We start from the raw sequence: 19240 nt of genomic DNA on the forward strand, positions 1-19240 counted from the left end.
CCACCCCCACCCCCACCCCCACCTGCAGCCAGCTAAACAAGGTTCTGCAATTTAAAAAGATAATTCAGGGAGCAGTTGTGTCCGCAAAATAACAGTGGCTGCCATTATTGAGAACTTAGTTTTCTGGGCCCTGCGCTACCCTACCATAGGGAGGCTATCCCGGTTTTACAGAAGCAAGTGCACGTCCTAGAGAATAAGCGCCTTGCCTTAAGTCAAGGTAGATCAGGATTAGAACCCAAGACCATGCTGCTCACATCGAGTCACAGATTTGAAAGGAAGAAAGTGTCCAGATTGGGATGCAGTGGGGCTGAGAGACTAGAATTTACCAATGAGAGATTGAAGGGGGTAGAGAGAAAAAGAGGCCAGTCCCAGGTACTACGTCCCCTGACCAGGCCTCCAGGACCCTGGAGTAGCAGACAGCGACAGCCTCCTGGCCAGTGGCCCCCTCTCTGTCACATAAAACCCTCTCCATGTGCATCTCAGTCCAGACCTAGGAGCATGGCCACATTGAGCTCTGGCTGAGTAGGGGGCAGTTAGAACTTTCTGGAGCACCTCCCCCAGTAGGATGAGCTGAAGACCACCAGGGAGGTGTTAATGAAACAGGGAAGCTGTGAACAGACCCAGGAGTGATTCTAATCTGACACCTCCACCCTAGCCCCCACCAGTAATGAGCTGGGACCTGCCCTTCTCCCCAGAGAGGAGGGTGTGGGGGAGAAGAGGAAATCCTTGGGTATCTTTGTAGCCTCGGATGCCTCCTTTCTTCCTCAGCATCATCATCACCACCATCATCATTTTCACTGCAATAAAAAGCTCACATTATTAAGTACCTACAGTGTCCCTTGCACTGTGCTAAGTCCGTTTCCTAAATCCAATAATGAATTGTCACCACGAAGTATGTGGTAGGTACTATCCTTGTCTCCATTTTACAGGTGAAGAAACTGAGGCTCAGTTAAGTGATTGGCCTGAGGCAGACCCAATGTTTGGACCCAGGCCTGTCACACTCAGAAGTCTCTGTTCCTTTTTTTTTTTTTTGTAATATTTATTTTTTATTGGTGTTCAATTTGCCAACATACAGAATAACATCCAGTGCTCATCCCATCAAGTGCCCCCCTCAGTGCCCGTCACCCAATCACCCTCACCCCCTGCCCTCCTCCCCTTCCACCACCCCTAGTTCGTTTCCCAGAGTTAGGAGTCTTCCATGTTCTGTCTCCCAGAAGTCTCTGTTCCTAATGCTTTTACTACCGTGCCTCATAGCATGGCCCCACCAAATTCCTCAGTAGGAAGGTAGATGGAGTGGGAATGCTCCCCCGTCTGGAGACAGGCAGAGGAGCTGGACTGTTGGGACACTGGGGGTGGGCTCACAGCTCCATGCTGGGAGGCCTATACGTGTGGCCACAGAGCTGGAGCTGGTGTGATACAAGAAAGGCAACAAGCCCACCCTGCATCCAGAGATTCCAGAACTAGAGAGAGAAAGGGAAGAAGAGGATCCTAGCCCTATCACTGAGCCTCATACTGTCCCTGTGTGCTCTTCCGGTCTTCTTTCCATATATGTGCAAAGAGAGTTGGGTGAGGGGGCTCCAGGGAGGAACCTCCAGCTCTACCCACTGCCTGGGGAAAGGGATGGAGAGGGTCATTGGCCTAGTGTGTGTGTGTGTGTGTGTGTGTGTGTGTAGAGGGGGTGCTGTTAGAAGACTCCTCTCTCCTGGTCCTGGAGGGAGGGGTTGAGCAGCTCTGTGAGTGGAGTCCCATGTTTGTAAACATCATTAATCAGGGATTAGCAGATGGGCATGCTAATTGCACCTGTGGAAGTCGGAGACCTCAAGGTTGATTACATTTACAAACTGTGGGGATCCCTGGCGCCTGGCCCTGCAAGAGTGATGGGGGAGGGTCTAATTTAGGACCTCAGCCTGGGGGAGGGAGCTGGCAATTTAACCTCCTGCCAAAAAAAATTGCAGCCCCGGAGGGGGCTGGGGTGCTGGCCACAATTTAGCTATTCTGGAATACCAGCCTTCTGGGACCCTTCCTCTCTTGGCTGGGGAGCCCTGACAAAGGAGGAGCTTGCCAATGTCATTCCAACCCCCTCCCTCTCCAGCTCCCTCCAGCTGCTCTGAGGTAAATCACATGTTGCAGCTGAAATAGGCCCTAGTCTGTGGGGAAATTGAGGCCAGGTTGGTAGGACGGCAGAGCCCATGCCCTCAGATGCTGCAAGAACAGCTGCCATGCTCCTCCAGGACTGGGCTGAGGGCTTTACATGCATGAGCTCATTTGATCTGCACCCCGACCCTCTGAGGTGGAAGCTATTGGAAAAGTTAAGGGATCTGTCCATATTTACACTACGAGCAAGTCTGAGTTGGAACTCAAAGCAAGCACTACTTCATGGCCAGGGTCATGTTCTTAACCACCACTGCTCCCCTCTGGCTTCATTCTGACCCTGCCCTGCAGGGGATGGACCCCAGCCAGCCCCCCTTCATACCCACAGCCACGGCCACCCCGGGTCCTGTGTACTCAATCATGCTTGCTGAGCAGCCTCTGTGCCAGGCACTGCCCTGTGTCAGCGACCAGAGGCCACCCCAAGGAAATCCAGACCTTCTCCTTCACCTTAGGCTCTCAGGTGCTTTCTCTTTGTCTTAATGCCTGGTTTGCATCACATAATTACATACCTATGTGTGCATGGCAGGTAATCACAGCCTCAATCCCCTTTGGTTCAAGTGAGGCCAGACAGCCTGCTGCCCAAGGGATGAAGCAGGGAGGAGCCCCCTGTGCTTGGCTCTTAGCCCCCAGAGTGGCACTTTAGAGTGGCCCTCTAGATGGCTCAGACTCTTGGGATCTGGAAAAGTGATGAACACCGTGCCCAAAGCAGGGTAGATTAGGTTCCAGACACTACATGAGAGTCCGTGGGCAGGAGAACAGCCTCTGAACCCTGAGTATCCCCAACCACAGCTTCCAGGTTCCATGCTGGGTTTGGTCCTAGAGAGCAGAGCTCAATTCTGCACTGCCGCATGGAGGGAACACCAGGACATCTCAGTTAATTTCCATCAAGTCTACAAATCTGGATTCTCCAGAGACACAGAACCAACAGGTGATGTATACCCATATCCCTATCTGTATACACATGTATACACATTTGCTTATTATGAAGACTTGGCTCACTTGACTATAAGACTGGCATCTCCCAGCTCTGTAGGGTTGAGGGAGCAAGCTGGAAGCCCGGGAGAGCTGATGACACAGTTCCCATCTGAAGGCCACCAGCAGGCTCAAGACCAGAAAAGAGCCCACGTTTCAGTTCCAAAAAGCAGGAAGAATTCTTATCAGGGGAGTGTCAGCCTTCCCCCCGCCACCCCCTTCAGGCCTTTGATTGAGGCCTGCCCACACTGGAAAGGGCGCTCTCTCCCTTACTCAGTATACCAATTTAAAGTTTATTAGTGATCTATTTATTAATAATCTCTACACCCAACGTGGGGCTTGAACGTACAACCCCAAGGTCAAGAGTCACATGTTCTTCAGACTGAGCCAGCCAGGCGCCCCTCAGTCTACCAATTTAAATGTTCATCTCATCCAAAAAACACCTTCACAGAAACACTTGGAATAAGGTTTGGCCAAATAGCTGGGTATCCCATGGCCCAGGCAACTTGATACCTAAACTGAGCTGTTACAGCCACGTCTGTATTATCACATGCTAGTCCTGGGGTGCGCAACACTTAGGTTTACAGAATGTTTTTGCTGATACTCTCTTTTTATTCTTACAAATCCTTGTCGGGGAGCGGGTACTGGGGCAGGTGCTGAAGGCACTGTCCCTATTTTACAGATGAGGAGGCTGGGAAGCTATCCAGGCCAAAAGCTGTGGAGCCAGGGCTGGATGCAGCACCTTCTAAGAACCTTTAGGCACAGATGAAAGGTTAACTGGCCCAAGCTTTCAGACATGCACTCAAAAGCGTGGGTGTGGGGGCACCTGGGTGGCTCAGTGGTTGAGCATCTGCCTTTGGCTCACAGCGTGATCCTGGGGTCCTGAGATCGAGTCCCGCATTGGGCTCCCCACGGGGAGCCTGCTTCTCCCTCTGCCTCTGTGTCGCTCATGAGTAAATAAATAAGATCTTAAAAAAAAAAAAGCACAGGTGTGAATGATTTAGAAGCGGCTTTTTGGACATGAGAACGTGGTTTCAAAGACCAGTGATTCTTGAACCTGGTGACACAGTGGCATCAACTGGGGAGCCCTAAGAAACATGGGACCGGTCTCCTTCCCCAGAGATTCTGATCTAATCAGCTTGATGCCTCTGGGCATCTGGAATATTAAAGCTGTTACCACCACCACATACATCCTCAACCCTGATCTATAGAGTTTTATGAAAGGGTTTCTTCTTCTTTCTCTTTTAAAAAGACTTTATTTATTCATGAGAGACAGAGAGAGAGAGAGAGAAAGGCAGAGACACAGGCTGAGAGAGAAGCAGACTCCTCACCAGGATCCCAGCTCCCCGGGATCACGACCTGAGCCAAAGGCAAGACGCTCAACCGCTGAGCCCCCCAGGTGCCCCTCTTCCTCTTTCTTGAGAGGAAAAACCTTTAGAGGCATCTTAGACCTTCCTAATGTCTTTCTAAATTGGCATCCCCACCAAAATTCCAAGATCAATTCATTCCAAAGAGAAAAGAGTGGTACTATTTATCAAGCACCACCGTGTGGGAGGCACCCAGCTCACGTTGCCCTCTCTATCGTCCCATAACTTGGAAAGGTAGGATGATCCCCATTCTCCAACGAGGAGATGGAGACTCCAGTGGGAAAGGAGCCTGCCTATGATCACACAGCAATCAGGACTTGAACTTAGGTTGCTGTCCTCCAGATCCATGCTCCAGAGCAGTGCTTCCCAACTAGGGGCAATTGTCTTCCAGGGGACCTTTGGCAATGTCGGGAGGCATTTTTTGGTTGTCACAACAAGGGACAGGGGTGCTACTGGCATCCAAGGGGGAGAAGCCAGGGATGTTGCTGAACATCCTACACCGCACAGGCCAAGTCGTCACACCAGAAAGTTATCTGGCCCAGGGTGTCACTACTGAGGTCCAGAAACCTTGCTCCAGTGGTTCTCAGCCTGGGCTATGCCTCAGACTCATTTGGGGGCTTTAAGAATCCTGATACCCAGGCTGCCCCCTGACCATTTACACCAGAGTCTCTGGGATTGGTCCCCAGTGTTAGTTGTTTTTTTTTTTTTTTTTTGTTAGTTGTTTTTGAGTTTACCAGATGGTTCCAATGTGCAGCCAGGACTGCTCTAAACTACTTATACTGGGGGCTTCTGCTCCATTTGTGGGGCCCTGTGGGAGGAGGACCAAACCTATCTGGGTTGTACAGTAAACAGCAATGCTCTGCTTGACCAGGACTCTGATTCATCAGTTCCTTTCTTGGAGATGCACTGACTAATGAGTGGCTGGTGAGGGTTCTGGAGGGCCAGTGAGGTAAGAGCTGCTGGCTAATCTTTCCCTCACCTCTCTGGGGGCCACCACCAAGAATCTCCCCCAGGTGGCTGTAAAAGCTTCCAGAAGACTGTGGCTCAAAGAGCGAGGCTGCCACCTAGTGGAGGAATGGGACAGGATGGCCCCGGTGATTTTATTTGATTCTCACAAAGAGCCCTGGGAGGGAGGTGCCAATAAGGGCTCCAAGGCCCAGAAGGATGGAGCCATGTGCTCAAGGTCCCCACTGGGACAGGGTTTGAGCCTGGATTTGCACCCATCTAGTCCACAAGAGGAACCCGGGCCTCCCTCTACATTCTCACACGGGTTCCAGAGGAACAGGACCCCTGGACTTGGCTGCCTGATTCCCTTCTTGTCTTCCAGGCAGGGCCCAGGAGCAGAGACCCTCTCTGCCAGCACATCTTAGAGATTTTCTTTTCATCTTAGAGATTATTAACAAGCTGCCCCCTCTAACCATAAGCCCAAAATTAAAATAGGAAACAGTTCTCCTCTGGTCTCTACTACAGAGCTCGCTGCACTCCAAGACAGTGGTTAATAAACAGGGGCCTAGGGACGCCTAGGCAGCTCGTGGTTGAGCACCTGCCTACAGCTCAGGGCATGATCCAGGGTCTGAGGATTGCGTCCCATATCGGGCTCCCTGTGAAGAGCTTGTTTCTCCCCCTGTGTGTGTCTCTGTCTCTCTCCGTGTGTCTCTCACGAGTAAATAAATAAAATCTTAAAAAAAAAAAAAATACCAGGGGCCTGGTTGCACACTGAGGCAAGAGACTTCAGCACATTCAAGCATGTGGGTATGCATGCCCTCTGGCACACACAGCTCAGTCCAAGTCAGCTCCCATTTTGTCTCTCTCATTCTGATCCTGAGGACAGTCCCGGGTGCTATGCCAGCCCAGGCCCTTCTGATGTGGCTGAGGGTTCCCGGGGGTCTTGGAGCAGGTGTTCTCTCTTCCTCCCCATAGGGAAATCTTTCCTCTGGCAGCAAATGGAGTGAAGAAGAATTCCTGTGCCGATAGACAAAAGGATAAGGGAAAGGGGAAGATAGAGAAGAGGAAGGACCACATGCCAGCCACGCCCTCATCCTACTGCAAGAGGACGCATTTCCCCCATCTGGCACATACAGTGACGGAGACAGAGAAAGCCAGAGAAACTTGCTTGAGGTAGAAGAGCTGCATGTATGTGATCAGAGGGCAGGAGGTCGGGCAACAGTAGACTCACCTGCAGCCACGGAGACATTCAAGGACTCGAGTCCAGGAGGCAGCTGCCGGCCGGGCAGGATGGTAAGGAGTAGCTGGCAGGATGCCTGCACCGCCTGGGACAGACCAGAGCCCTCGTTACCTGCAGGGCACAGAGGCAGAGGGTTAGGGATGCCCCAGCTACACATGTACATCTGGACAAGGAAAAGCAGGGATGTCTACCTACCCAGCACTAGGAGAGTAGGCTGGTCCCAGAGGAACTCCAAGCAGCTAGTGATGGGGATCTCAGAGGACATCTCAGGCCTTGGGCAGCCCACCGTGCCAGCCACGAGCCAGCCCTGCCGGGCTTTGGCCTAAAGAGAAGAAATCCAGTTCCGGCTCACCAAACCTTCCTCGGGCAAGGAGCTGGCCTTGCCCATATAGTCAGTTACTCCCTCACTGATCCATCAATTCAGGCAATAGTTATTAAGCCCGAACAGGCAGGCTCTGTCCTAGGACTTAGGACAGACAGGGCAGAGAACAAAACGGGCTAAAATCCCAGCCATCCGGCGGAAGGGTGATTGAGGAGGGTCTCACTGAGGTGAGCCTGGAGGATAGAGTACTGTGTAGGCTTTTGGGGGAAGAAGAATCTAGGGAGAGATGAGCAAGTGCAAAGGCTGAGAGGCTGCTGCTTATGCGACGCGTGTGAGGAATGGTGGCCCCGCGGGAAGGGAGCCACTGAGATGGAGAGGGAACAAAAGGCCACCTAAGGCAGGACCTCAAAGGCCACTGAAAGACTTTGGCTTTTATTCTGGGAGAGCTGTATAGGCTTTTTTTTTTTTTTTTTTTTTAAAGATTTCATTTATTTATTTGAGAGAGAAAGAGCAAATGTGCACTCACAAGCAGGGACAGTGGCAGAGGCAGGGGGACAAGCAGACTCCCTGCTGAGCAGGTAACCCAAAGCAAGGCTTGATCCCAGGACCCTGAGATCATAACCTAAGCCAAAGGCAGATGGCCAACTGACTGCACCACCCAGGCGCCCTGCAGTAAAGGCTTTGAGCAAAAAAGTAAGATGTTTCAACAGAATCACTCTGCCAGCCATGTAGAGGGCCAACAGGAGACTGGTTTGGACATTTCCACAACACTGCAGGCAAGAGATGATGGTGGCCTGCACCAGGGTGGGAGCTGCAGAGATGGTGAAGATTGCTAGGAACACAAAAATAACTTCAAGGTAAAACTGAAAGAATCTGTTGATAGCTGTGGGCCATAGGCTATGAGAGCAGGAAGAAGGATCAAGGCCACCACAGCTTTGGGCCTAAACAAAGGGATGCAGTTGCCATTGGCTGAGCTGGATAAGTCTACACAAGGAAGTGCTCAGCTTTGGAAATGTGAAGTTTGAAATGCCCCTCAGACCACAAAAGAAGCTGTTGAATCTGGGCCTCCCGAGTAAGATCCAGGCTAGGATATACATTTGGGAGCCATCCAAGTGTAGATGGTATTTAAAGCCTTGAGACTGGATGAAACTAAGAAATGAACCCAGAATAGAGGAGGGGGCGAATAGTCAGAGGAGTAGCCAAATGCAAAGCAAGACTGCCCCCTTGTGTCCAGCACGAGAAGCACAGCCGAAGACAGAAACCTGGACCAGGAGAGGGTTTTCCTTAGGTTTACCCCTTCCTGGATATCAAAGTTGTTTGGTGGTGGTGGTTTGTCTGGGTTTTTGGTTTTTTTCTGGGTGGGGGTGGGGGGATGGGGAAGGCATAGATTAGTCCTTGTTCAGAGAGTCTTTCAAGCTGTGCCCCTACTCAGAACACATGACTCGTGCCCCCCAGCTTCTCAAAGCTCAACAAACGTTTACTCAAAACCTACTGAGAGTGAGGCTCTGAGGTACGTTAACTAGCCTCCAGGGCAAAGAGCTATGTATGCCTGGGGAAGGCACGAAGTAAAGGGAATGAAGCCAGAAAGTTTCCAACTTCAGATTCTGTTCTACTAAACCCCTTCCTAAAGGGATTTAGAAGGACGTAGGGAACGATCCTACATCCTCCTCTTCCTCCATCAGGTGGCTGCAGAGACTGGGCTTGGTTCCCTTCTGCTCCTTTCCCCGCCGCCCCCCTCCACGCCGTTACCTGTAGAAAGCCGGCCAGGTCATCGGTGGAGAACACGTCCATCACCTCCATAGCCCCTGCGCTGGCCTTGCTGACCACCGGAGTGAGCGGGCAGCTGCAAATGGCCCCATGCCCTGCATTAAGGTGGGTAAACTCAAACCCGGCGCCCTCCCCTCCGCCCCGGCTTCCAAGGGTTAGGGGTGTGAGTTCTGACGATGGGAAGCCCTGGCTGAGGGACCCCGGGTCAGGTGCTTAGAGACTCGGCTGCGCCCCAAACCAGGGCACATGGGGACTAAGGGACATCGTGCCTGTTTCTCCCGCTGGTGATGACTTTATCCACGCCGAGGAAGTGAGCAGAACGCAGCACGGCCCCAAGGTTCCGGGGATCCTGGAGCCTCTCGAGGACGAGCCACAGCCGCCGGGGGTCGTCGCCCGGCCTCGCCTCTTCGACCTCAGTCCAAGGCCGAGGCTTCAGCGGGCTCACCTCCATGCACACGCCCTGGTGCACCTGATGGCGGCACAGGGCGTCCAGCTTCTGCCGTCTGGGCCGCAGAACTGGGATGTCCCGCGCCTCTGCCTCCCGGAGCAGCTCGGCCCGCTCCCCCTGCAACCCGGATCTGCCGGCCTGGAGCAGGAGCCTGGCCACCCGGCGACGGGCGGCCCGCAAGGCCAGGAGACAAGGGGCCAGGCCAAACAGAAGCTCCAGTCCCCGCGAAGACCGCGAGGTCGGCGCCAGGTCATCCAGGAGCAGGCGGCTCAGCTCCTCCCCACGCCGCGCCGCGTGGGAGAAATGACAGGCGAAGAGGCGACCGGGACAACGCCAGGGCGCGCCCCCAACGGCCCCGAGCAGCGACATGGCCAATGGCCCTGCAGCGCTATCAGGAGCGCTCACCCAGCTCCCGGGGCCCCAGCACGGTGCGGGGGACGAGCGCCCCGGGCGCCCCGCCCCCGCCGCCCACGTGGGCCGCCGCGCTTCCGGGTTCGGGCGGCCGGCCCCGGCCCGCCCACGCACTGCGCATGCCCGGCCGCCCGCGCCTGCCCACAGCGCCCCCCGCAGGGCTGGCTGAGCCGCGGCCTTCTCTGTCGCGCTGCCGGCAGGACCTCCCCTGCCAGCCGCTTCACCTGCGCCCTTCCAGGTCCCCAGAGGTGTCCGGAGGCTGAAGAGCCACGTTCACCCCGGCCCCGGCAGACGCCGCTTTAAGGGCGTGTGTTAACCGGGTCAGTCGTGGTGACTCCCTCCCCACATCCAGTCCACCGGCCGGTGCAGAAACTCCCGCGTCCGGCCCTTCCTCGGCACCGCCCCCAGGCCCGTCGGACCCTCAGGGTCCTCGCAGGATCCCAGCAGCCACTTCCTGTCCCGCGGCGGCTCTCTGGGCGCTGTGCCTAGGCCTCACCTGCGCACAAGCCACCTGATGCGCTTGGCCCACAGGTGCTGGGCGGACGCCTTGCTCGCACTCAGACCTGCGTGATCCACGCAGGAGCTTCCTTTTCAGCCCCATCTCACCCCCGCACGATGTTCTGTGCTGTTGCCACAACACTGGCTGCTCATTCACTTATTCAGCCTCCCACCCTTGTATCCACCGGTGTCCTCTTTCCTGGCTGGCAAACTCCTACCAATTTTCAAGACCCAACCCAAACCCACATGTGCTTTCTAAGGTAATCCACACTCCTGGACCGATGCCCCAAATGTACCCACCTTCCCCCTCACCTGGAGGAAATTCCGAGGCACAACTGCCCTGATCACAGAAAAGGAGGAAGAACCTGAAAGACACTCCCGAAGCCAAGGTAGGTTGTTGCAATTTTTCTTTTTTAATTGTCACAGTGAAATTCACTTGGGAGGCAGGCCCTAGTAGTCAGCGGCCATAGTCAGTGTGGAGTGATGACCCCAATAGGAGCCAAGAAGCCAAGCCTGGGCTGGAGAACTATGATGGGGGAAGAGAAAGGGCAATGGGGGCAGTAGGGCAGGGAGAGGAAGAAGCCTGGAGCCTTGGATAACCATTCAGATAGAAGGTGAGGACTTCTCTCTGCCACTTCCTCCCTGAGGGACAGGGCATGGGATGCAAGAAGACAGGGAAAGCCCCCCTCTGGGCCACAGTCCCTTCCCCAGGTCAAAAGGGAGAGACCAAAGAGAGCAAACAAACACCAAGGAGCCTAAGAAGGGGACCAAGAATGGGTTAACACATGAAATTATCAGGTATACCACCTCCTCTCCCCAACCCACTGTTCATATTTGTGGTGGAAACAGTCTGATAAGATATAAAAACTTCAAACAAATTTTCTAGCCCCTGGTGGGGTAGGGAGAGGAAGCAGAATCCAGGAGTCCAGAAATCAACACCTAAAATCCAGAGGCAGGAGCCAAGCCGTGAGGGGCGGGGAGGGAAGGCAGAGGTCCCCACAGGAAGCTAGATCACCTGCTCCGTGGGCCTCATCTGGATGTCTCCGATCTGCTGGAAGGCACAAGGCTTGAGGCAGCCAGAACGTTCTTCCCACCCCCTAAGGCCTCCCTGCGGTCCTCCTCTGAGGATGGCTGGGCTCTTCCAAGGGGTGGGCAGTCAAGGCCAGACTCACCTGGACATGTGGAGGTGTGCTGAGGACATAGATGACAGCCTCGGCCACATCCTCAGGCTTGAGACACTGGGGAGCACCAGAGGAAAGGGGTGAAGCGAGGGAAGAACAGACCTCCTACTTCTAACGTCCTCTCCAGCATCTTCATCCCCACCCCAGCCCTCCAGGAGGGGTGACAGGCTGGCTAGAGGGGTGCAGTCTAAAGGCCAGGGTTCCCTCTGCCTTTACATAGGGAGTAAGTGGCTCACCCCATCCCAGGAGGAGGCCCCACCTTTATGCGTTCATAGGTGACAGCTGCCTTCTCAGGGTCCTTGTCATGGAGTTTGAAGGCGAATTGTGTCTCCACCACTTCTGGAGAGATGCACTGGACCAACAGAGACGGCCTGCTCAGGGGCCGAGCAGAGCCCTGCCTCTACCCTAATCAGAGACCGAGGCTTGGGGGGACAGGATGGAGACCTGGGGCGGGGGGTGCTGCTTCACAGTGATGGCCACCCAGTGTCCAGCAGCCACCTGGTCCACCTATGGCTGCGATGCTCACAATGACACCTACCACCTTCTGAGCCCTTATCAGGTCAGTGTTTTATGACAGTGTCCCTTAAAACATCATAACCAAGTAGGTGTCGTTGTCTCCATTTTACAAGTGCAAAGAGTGACACTTGGAGGGGTCAAATGAGCTGCCCAGGGTCATGCGGCCTCCAGGAAAGAGCCCAGAGCCCAGGCTTCCAGCCATGCTTTCCCACACTCCTTGCTTTCTCTCAGCCTCACCCACTGTGTTCCCTTCTGGTCAGCCCCCTCCCACCTCAAAGTCAAGGACCAGGCAGGGGCACGCAAGCAGCAGGAGAGCCCAGGAGCTCTGTGCCCCTCACACTCCTGGCAGCACAGCCTGGACAGTGTGCGTGTGGGGTGGGGAGGGCCTGTGCCTACCCTGTCCCCACCAGGGCCAGGCTGCACCCTCACCGTGGCTCGGATGTGGGTCTGGGCCTCCCGAAGCTCTTGCCTCAGTCCCTCTGTAAGTGCGGTGACAGCATACTTGGTAGCACTATAGAAATGGATCACGGAGTGGGGTGACACTTGGTGACCAGACATGCTGGAGGAAGGAGGAAAGGGGAAAGAAGAGTGAAGCTGCTGAAAGAGCAGCCACGCCCCCTGCTGCACCAGCCAGCCCCACCACCTAGATGCCACAGGAAGCCTGCTCAAGGGGACCTCTGGAGGCCATTCTAGGGGCCCACTAAGGTAGCTTTCGTGGTTCAAGCAGCTCCTGCAAGCTCTGCACTCCCCAGAAGTCCACCTAGGGGCTGGCACTTGATAACACTATTCTTTCCCTCACCACAATTGTGCCATCTGGCTGTTAACTGGGTATTAAATCCCTATTTTACCACCAATGAAACGGATGCTCAAAAAGGTCAAATGAGCTGCAACAGATCACTCAGCTTGGTGGGAGAGTGGTGACCTGAGACATTGCCCTCCACCACCTGCCTCACCTGTTGATGTTAATGATATGCCCATCATCCACCTTGCGTTCCTTCATGGACTGGTAGGCTTCCCGGGTGCAAATGCTGAGCGCCAGCACATTCACCTGCAGGCCAGGGAAGGCAATGGGGTGTCCCCAGCATGGGCCCATCGGAGCAGGTAATAGAGCCAGAGTACGCCCCACACCCTGGGAGAGTGGCATTCCAAACAGTGTCCAGGTCCTACCAGAGACCAACAATGGTTCCAGGGTAATTTGCCTCCCCCTAAAACCACAAGCCCCAGGTGACAGCAGTAGTAGCTCTCCTCCCAGGGTGAAATCCCCTCCCCGGTTTCTACAAACAGGAATGGAAAACCCCCAAACCCATCCATGATCCTGGACCCTCCCTCTCTTGGCTGTCTCCTCTGCAAACAATAGAATGCCTGCCTTAGAGAACCATCTCCTTTTCTTCCCCAAACACCCTACTCCTCTTTTCTCTGGGTCAGTGTCCCTGGCCCTGCTCGCTCTAAAAAAACCTAAAAATCTTTCCTAAGATTGCTTTAAAAATCTCTCTCCTCAAGCACAGACCCTAGTCTCTCCCCACCCTTCGGAGTACTCTCTACTCCCTTCCTGTCCTCTCCCCCCCCCTGTGACTACAAGCAGAGAAGGCCTGACCTTCCTTCCCCTGCCTTCCATCTATCTACAAGACTAGGTGTGGAGACTCTTTAGACAGTGGAGTAACTGGTCATAGGATGGCAGAGGACCTCCCAAGCACATGGGGGTTTTCTGTCTTCCTTGGCTTCTGCCAAAGGTGGCCCCAAGTCCCCACCTTTCATGGAACAAAGGCCTTAAGAAGTATCTCAGCTCTAAAGCTCCTGCCAAGCCCCACCCTTCCCCCATGAGGACAAGCAGAGATAAAGCTTTCAGCAGGTCCTCACTCTCTCTTCCTGAGAGAAGAAATAAGACCTGCCAGGACATTAGATGTTTCTCTTTATCAGGTGTCAGAGCCAGGCATCGGAGACAGAACACTCTCAGTGTGAACCTGCCTCAGCACACATGGCAGAAGGGCACGAGAAGCTTTGAGCCCTGTTTCTGGTCCTCTCGGTAATGTATGTTTGTGAGGCAGAGAACTCAAATCTGAGGACAGATGGAGTAGGAGAAACAGGTCCCCTAGGACCAAGGGAGTTGATTCTCCTACATCTGGTGGTATGTGGTGGCTGGAGATGTCTCAGAAGACAATCCTAATAGGATTTTATAATGCTGAATGAAGCTGAAAGGGTCTTAAAGATTTGAGATAAGTCCCTCATTTTACAGATGAGGAACTTGAGGTCCAGGTTTAGAGACTCACTTAACTGCAGGTGAGGACCGCAACTCAGACCTCAGAAAGCTTTCTGGGGATAGGGGATAGTGCTTCATTCTTCATGGTTCATTGTTTCAGTGTTCATTGTTCATTTCTAGGCCCAAGCACCTTTTAGGTGCCAAGTCAATTGTGGGGAAAGATGGATCCCCATGGACACACAGCTTTTAATTTCTCGGGATACTTTTATACCCTAATATTGCCCCATAATATAGTCTATAAGTTGAAAACCCATGTCCTGAAGGCTGTGTTTGGTCTATACAAAATTTTAAAACACTTTTAGTTCATTCCCAATGTGTACTGGGAGGTTTCATTCACTCCACAAATACTGAGCATCTACTGAATATCTATTATGGGCAGAGAATAAGCCAGACAAAAATCCTTGCCTTGGGAGCACCTGAGTGGCTTAGTGGTTGAGCGTCTGCCTTTGGCTCGAGTTGTGATCCCAGGACTCAGGTTCTACCCACATTGGGCACCCTGCTCAGTGGGGAGTCTGCTTCTCCCTCTCCCTCTGCCCCTCCCTCCTGCTCGTGCTCTCACTCACTCTCTCTGTCTCTCTCAAATGAATTAAAAAAATCTTTATTAAAAAAATCCTTGCCCTTGGGCAGTCCTGGTGGCCCAGCGGTTTAACACTGCCTTCAGCCCAGGGCGTGATCCTGGAGACCTGGAATCGAGTCCCACGTCAGGCTCCCTACATGGAGCCTGCTTCTCCCTCTGCCTGTGTCTCTGCCTCTCTCTCTCTCTCTCTCTTTCTCTGTGTGTGTGTGTGTGTGTCATGAATAAATAAAATCTTTAAAAAAAAAAAATCCTTGCCCTTGGAGCAGAGGTTTTGGTCAATGGGAGGGGTGGGATGTCACATAAAAACCCAGGCTCTCCGCTCCTCTCAAAGAAATCATTGATCTGGCCACACTGGACCCACACTGCACTAGGGTCAAGATGCTGGACTTCAGCAGCCACCCTTGTACTTGGCCTTGTGCTCCCCCATTGACAGCAGACTCCACCTGACCTACCTCACTCATTTAGGCATTTACCTGGCCCCAGGAGAGTTTGTGGCCCTACACATCAATGATATAGGTGTGTTCACCCCAGTTAAATGTGACAAGACTGGAGCTCAAAGAGGGTGGCCGGCCATCTGCTTGAAGCCACACAGTGACTGAGAGGGCTTAAGGAGAATCTCATCTCCTGTCTCTTGGCTCCTTTGCTTCCGAAAGACCACGTTCCCAAGTATGTAGCGTGGTACTGACACGCAGGGGCATTCAATAAACAGCAGTTCTCTCCCTACCAGTCTTTCTTCCAGGAGAAAGAAATCAGCCTGGACTTTAAAAACGGCCCCTTTTGGGGGCTCAAAGGAAAGAACAGAAAAGATGTGGCCATTCATCTCACTGTGCCTTTGGTAGGGAAAGAAACAAGGGTGGAGTCAAAGTGCCCCAGGTAGGAACCCAAAGCACCCTCTGCTTTGCTGTCCTACCCCAAGCCTCGCCCTGGTTCACAGAGCCCTGGCCCCCGACTCTCCTCCCAAGCCCTCCATCCAAGCCAGCAGCCCTTACGTTGAACATGTCCTTCCAGCCGCTGGTACTGCCTGAGAGCAGGGTGTCAGGCCGGGCCAAGCCAGCATTATTGATGCAGATGTCTACACCGCTATGCTGAGAGCGGACGGCCGAGAACATGGAGAGGATGTCCTCCTCGCTGGACAGGTCACATCTGTGGGGGATCAAAGTCCCAGGATAGCCTGCACTCTTACATTCGGCAGCCAGCTCCTATGGAACCCAACAGGGAGCTAACTGGGGTGAGCTGCTCACTCCCACACCTTCCCACCCAAGACAGTCTTCCTCCACTGTCACTCCTCAGAGAACTCTCTCCTTTGGTAGCCACCTTCCAGCCACGTAGATGTTGGGGCTACTTGTCCTCTTTGGTCAAAATCCAGGAGATGATGAGCATTCCCTGAGTGAGGGGGGCCCAGGGGAGTTGAGATCGTCAATGGAGGAACCTCATGATAAACTCAAGTTTTTGGTTCCAAGAAGGGAAAAGGGAGCCAGGGGTCCTAGACAGCGTGGTCTCTCTTCGTTCTGCCTCTCAAGCAGGAGCCCTTCTCTGCTCACAGGTAAGCTGCACCTCTCACCCCACTCCTTGCGTCCTCCACCAGTACCAGGAGTCACTGAGCTGGTTACTCAGGGATTCTCTCCTCTCCTGTTGCCTCATCCAGTCCCTACCAGAGGGCCTATGTCTGAACTGTCACCCTCCCTCCACAGAGTGCAGCCAGCTGGCTTTCAGATTGAGCCCAACTGCCAGTCTCCCCTCGCCCTACCTATAAAGACAGGTGAGGAAGTCACGACAGATTCTTTTCCTCTGTCCCACAGTGTACTGTCCTCTACCCCTAAACTTCTCAGGTTATGATAAGACCAGTCAGGTGGCAGGTGACACCGGGCAGCCCCAATGTATCAACAGGGACCTCAGGACGCTGAGGAGCCCTGAGACAGACAGACCTGAGAAGGCAGAGCCACTGCGAGGTGGCTGTGAGGGATGCAGACATTCAGAAGCAGGAAGAAACCAAGCCATGTGGCCTTGGAGGCCAGAGACTGGGCACCTGAGGCTCGTGAAGGTGACCATACATGTGTGGGAGGGAGAGCGTTAGGGGGTAGGAGGTGCCCTAGAGGAAGGCCCACTTGGACACCAACTGCCCTGGCCTTGAACCCCTTCTTCCCCAAATCAAGATGGGAATAAAGGGTTGGATCAGGGGACCTAGAGATTCTTTTTCTGCTTTAACTTCTCAAGAGTTCAAAAGGTATAGTCTTCTGGGACTTCGAAGGCCCCCTTTACCCCATTTCATCTACTCACAGCCACAGGACAGGGCTTCTCTCTGTTGGGGGCCAGAACTCAAACTCTGTTTTAATGTCAATAAACACAAATATGGCAGGGATCCTCCCTTCCCCTGGCATACAACTTCTCCCTTCCACCTCCAGACTCAAATCCCCACAGGAAAGCCAAATTGGAGGACTTGGGGACATAGAGCTCTCTGTCATTGCCTTCTCATGTCCCACCTATCCTCATCTATCCTCAGAAATGACCTGAAATTATGTCTATCCCCTCCCAGCACAGGCATTTCCCCCTCACTAAAGGAGTCATCCTGGGGCTGGATGAGTAGCCTGAAGATCCCCGTGGAGCTCAGGGACCCCTTTCCTGGCTAGTTTGCGTTGGCAGGGGATGGTGGTGGGGAGTAGGAAGAGAAGGCAACAATGGCTTTAGAATTAAGGAATCCATGGGTCTAAACCCTGGTCTGATGGTCTAGGCTCCAAGGTTGGGGCTGGGCCCTGAGCTCCTCAGGACAGGAGAAACGGAGGGGTGGAGTAGGGCAAGGATATAGCTGGGTGACCTTGGGACTATCTAGATAGCTATAAAGTGTACCTTTGGCCAGCAGCAGGGAAGGGGACAGCCCTCCTTCGGTACACCTTCTCCCTTTGTCCCCACCCAAAGCCTCCTTATGTTGGGACTTTGACCAATGGTGAAGATAAAGCCCTGCAGCTAAGCACTAGCCCAAACCCCGAGAGTGATTTTGCCAGGAACAAATCCAAAGATGACCTATGATGGAAATTTCTCGTCGTCTTCCTTCCTGTTACAACATGGCCAACTTCATTTCATTTTGCTCTGGGCTCTTGTTGCTCACATCTTGGGGCTCCCAACCCCAGGTTAAGAAAAAAATAAGAAGTTTCGGTTCTACATTGCTTTGTCTCCTCAGGGCTCACATATTCCATGCCCTATTTCACCTACTCAGTCCCACCTAGGACAGTGAAATTGGAGAAAGGTCTATCTGTAAATATCCCACTGGGGTCGGGGTTAACCCTCAAATTTGGGAGTGAGTCTCTTCTGGAAAGCTCCACTCCCACCCCAACCACACCTTCAGTCCTGGGTAAAAAAGTATCCTGATCAAAAACCTGTAGCCCCTGTTCATCTGGCTGGCCAGTCACTTCGCTTGGCTTTGTGGGCAAGGAGGTCTGGGGACTAGAGGGAGAAATCCAGTAGCCAACTTAGCCACTGAGGCCAGTAAGTTTTCTTTCCGTCTCCCTAGCTGCCTAGCTAGCCCTGATCTCTGGCTTCCCCTTTCCTCAGCCTACCTGGGCAGGTAGATAGGCAGAGAGAAAGATGCCAAGGAGTCAGAGAACTGGTACACTGCAGTAGAGGCTGTCAGGAGTAGGCGCTCCTTAAAAGACGGGACTTTATAACAGGTAAGATAGAGGCCTGTCCTACTAGGCATCCATCCCTCCCCCTCTGGCCCCCTTGCAAATGGCCTTGGGGTGGCGGACAGGGGAGGACAGGTTCACCCCGCCTCCCCCACCCAGACCCGACCCGGCTGGAAACGACGCCTCCCAGAACGACCCTCCCCGCGGCGGGGACTTACCTCGATGTTGCCCACGGTGCGGGCACAACCCACTACCTTCAGTCCCTGCTGGACCAGGGCCCGGGCCACGGCCGCGCCGATGCCCCCCGAAGCTCCCGTCACCAGTGCCAGCCGGTCACGCCACCGCTCCATGCCAGCCCTGGCGGTGGTCCCGAGCCGCCCGCCCCCCTCGCTCCACGAGCCGGACATTGGGATCGCGGAGCCCCGCCCCGGGTCGCTGGGGCTCGGCCGCTCTCCGGTCACCGCCGCGGCCGCCGCCCACCGGCCCCGCCCCGAGCCTCGCCCCAGCCCGCCTCCATTCCGCCGGGGCCCCGGCTGCGGCCCCACCCTCCGCCCCCCCGCGACCCGCCTCCTCCCAGCGGGAGGCCCGCCGTGGCCCGGCCGCCCCGCCCCCGCCCCTGCCTGGCGGGGGCCGGGAAACCACGCTTCCCGCCGCGCGGCCGGGCGTGGGAGGGCCGCGGGATCTCGCGGGCCGGCCTCCCACAGCGGCAGGGAAGCCGAGGTTTGATGGGGGCTTGCTCCAGGCCCGAGGCCGCACGTACCCCGCCGCCCCGTGTTCAGTCTCCCTTCCCAATGTCCTGAGCCCTAAGGCTGGGAGGAGAAATTAAGGGCGCTTAGGTGACTCCAACGCCCCCGGTGGCTGATGGGAAGAGTTCGGCCCAGAAAAGGCTGTCTCAGCAGCTATCCTCGCCTAGTTACCTTGAAGAGGCTCTAAGACCCACCTGAATCCTCGGCGTTACTAGAATGAGAACT

General features: G+C 54.4%; 2 protein-coding genes across 2 annotated transcripts; both read right to left on the bottom strand.

Moving 5' to 3' along the window:
• Positions 1-5558: 5558 nt before the first annotated feature.
• On the bottom strand, positions 5559-9665 carry MRM1 (mitochondrial rRNA methyltransferase 1). Its single transcript, XM_077852318.1, has 5 exons — positions 9034-9665; positions 8747-8840; positions 6871-6997; positions 6667-6786; positions 5559-6452 (listed from the first exon to the last, which is right to left on the bottom strand). Exons 1-5 carry the CDS (start codon positions 9579-9581, stop codon positions 6331-6333), a joined length of 1011 nt encoding a protein of 336 aa, XP_077708444.1. The 5' UTR covers positions 9582-9665; the 3' UTR covers positions 5559-6330.
• An 846-nt stretch (positions 9666-10511) lies between these two features.
• Positions 10512-18739, bottom strand: DHRS11 (dehydrogenase/reductase 11). Its single transcript, XM_077852350.1, has 7 exons — positions 18488-18739; positions 15642-15851; positions 12772-12866; positions 12248-12377; positions 11562-11654; positions 11294-11359; positions 10512-11169 (listed from the first exon to the last, which is right to left on the bottom strand). Exons 1-7 carry the CDS (start codon positions 18674-18676, stop codon positions 11128-11130), a joined length of 825 nt encoding a protein of 274 aa, XP_077708476.1. The 5' UTR covers positions 18677-18739; the 3' UTR covers positions 10512-11127.
• Positions 18740-19240: the final 501 nt, after the last annotated feature.

The sequence above is a fragment of the Canis aureus genome, chromosome 16, assembly GCF_053574225.1.
Source record: "Canis aureus isolate CA01 chromosome 16, VMU_Caureus_v.1.0, whole genome shotgun sequence".
Lineage (NCBI taxonomy): Eukaryota > Metazoa > Chordata > Mammalia > Carnivora > Canidae > Canis > Canis aureus.

What these genes read in the sequence shown, in the direction of transcription:
- DHRS11 (XM_077852350.1), bottom strand. Translation starts at nt 18,676, where the DNA reads ATGTCCGGCTCGTGGAGCGAGGGGGGCGGGCGGCTCGGGACCACCGCC. An exon ending in CATATCATTAACATCAACAG is followed by an intron (nt 12,378 to 12,771) that starts GTGAGGCAGGTG and finishes TCCTTCCTCCAG; the next exon opens with CATGTCTGGTCACCAAGTGT. An exon ending in TCACCTATGAACGCATAAAG is followed by an intron (nt 11,360 to 11,561) that starts GTGGGGCCTCCT and finishes GGTGCTCCCCAG; the next exon opens with TGTCTCAAGCCTGAGGATGT.
- MRM1 (XM_077852318.1), bottom strand. Translation starts at nt 9,581, where the DNA reads ATGTCGCTGCTCGGGGCCGTTGGGGGCGCGCCCTGGCGTTGTCCCGGT. An exon ending in ATCACCAGCGGGAGAAACAG is followed by an intron (nt 8,841 to 9,033) that starts GCACGATGTCCC and finishes GGCCATTTGCAG; the next exon opens with CTGCCCGCTCACTCCGGTGG. An exon ending in ACCTGGCCGGCTTTCTACAG is followed by an intron (nt 6,998 to 8,746) that starts GTAACGGCGTGG and finishes TCTTCTCTTTAG; the next exon opens with GCCAAAGCCCGGCAGGGCTG.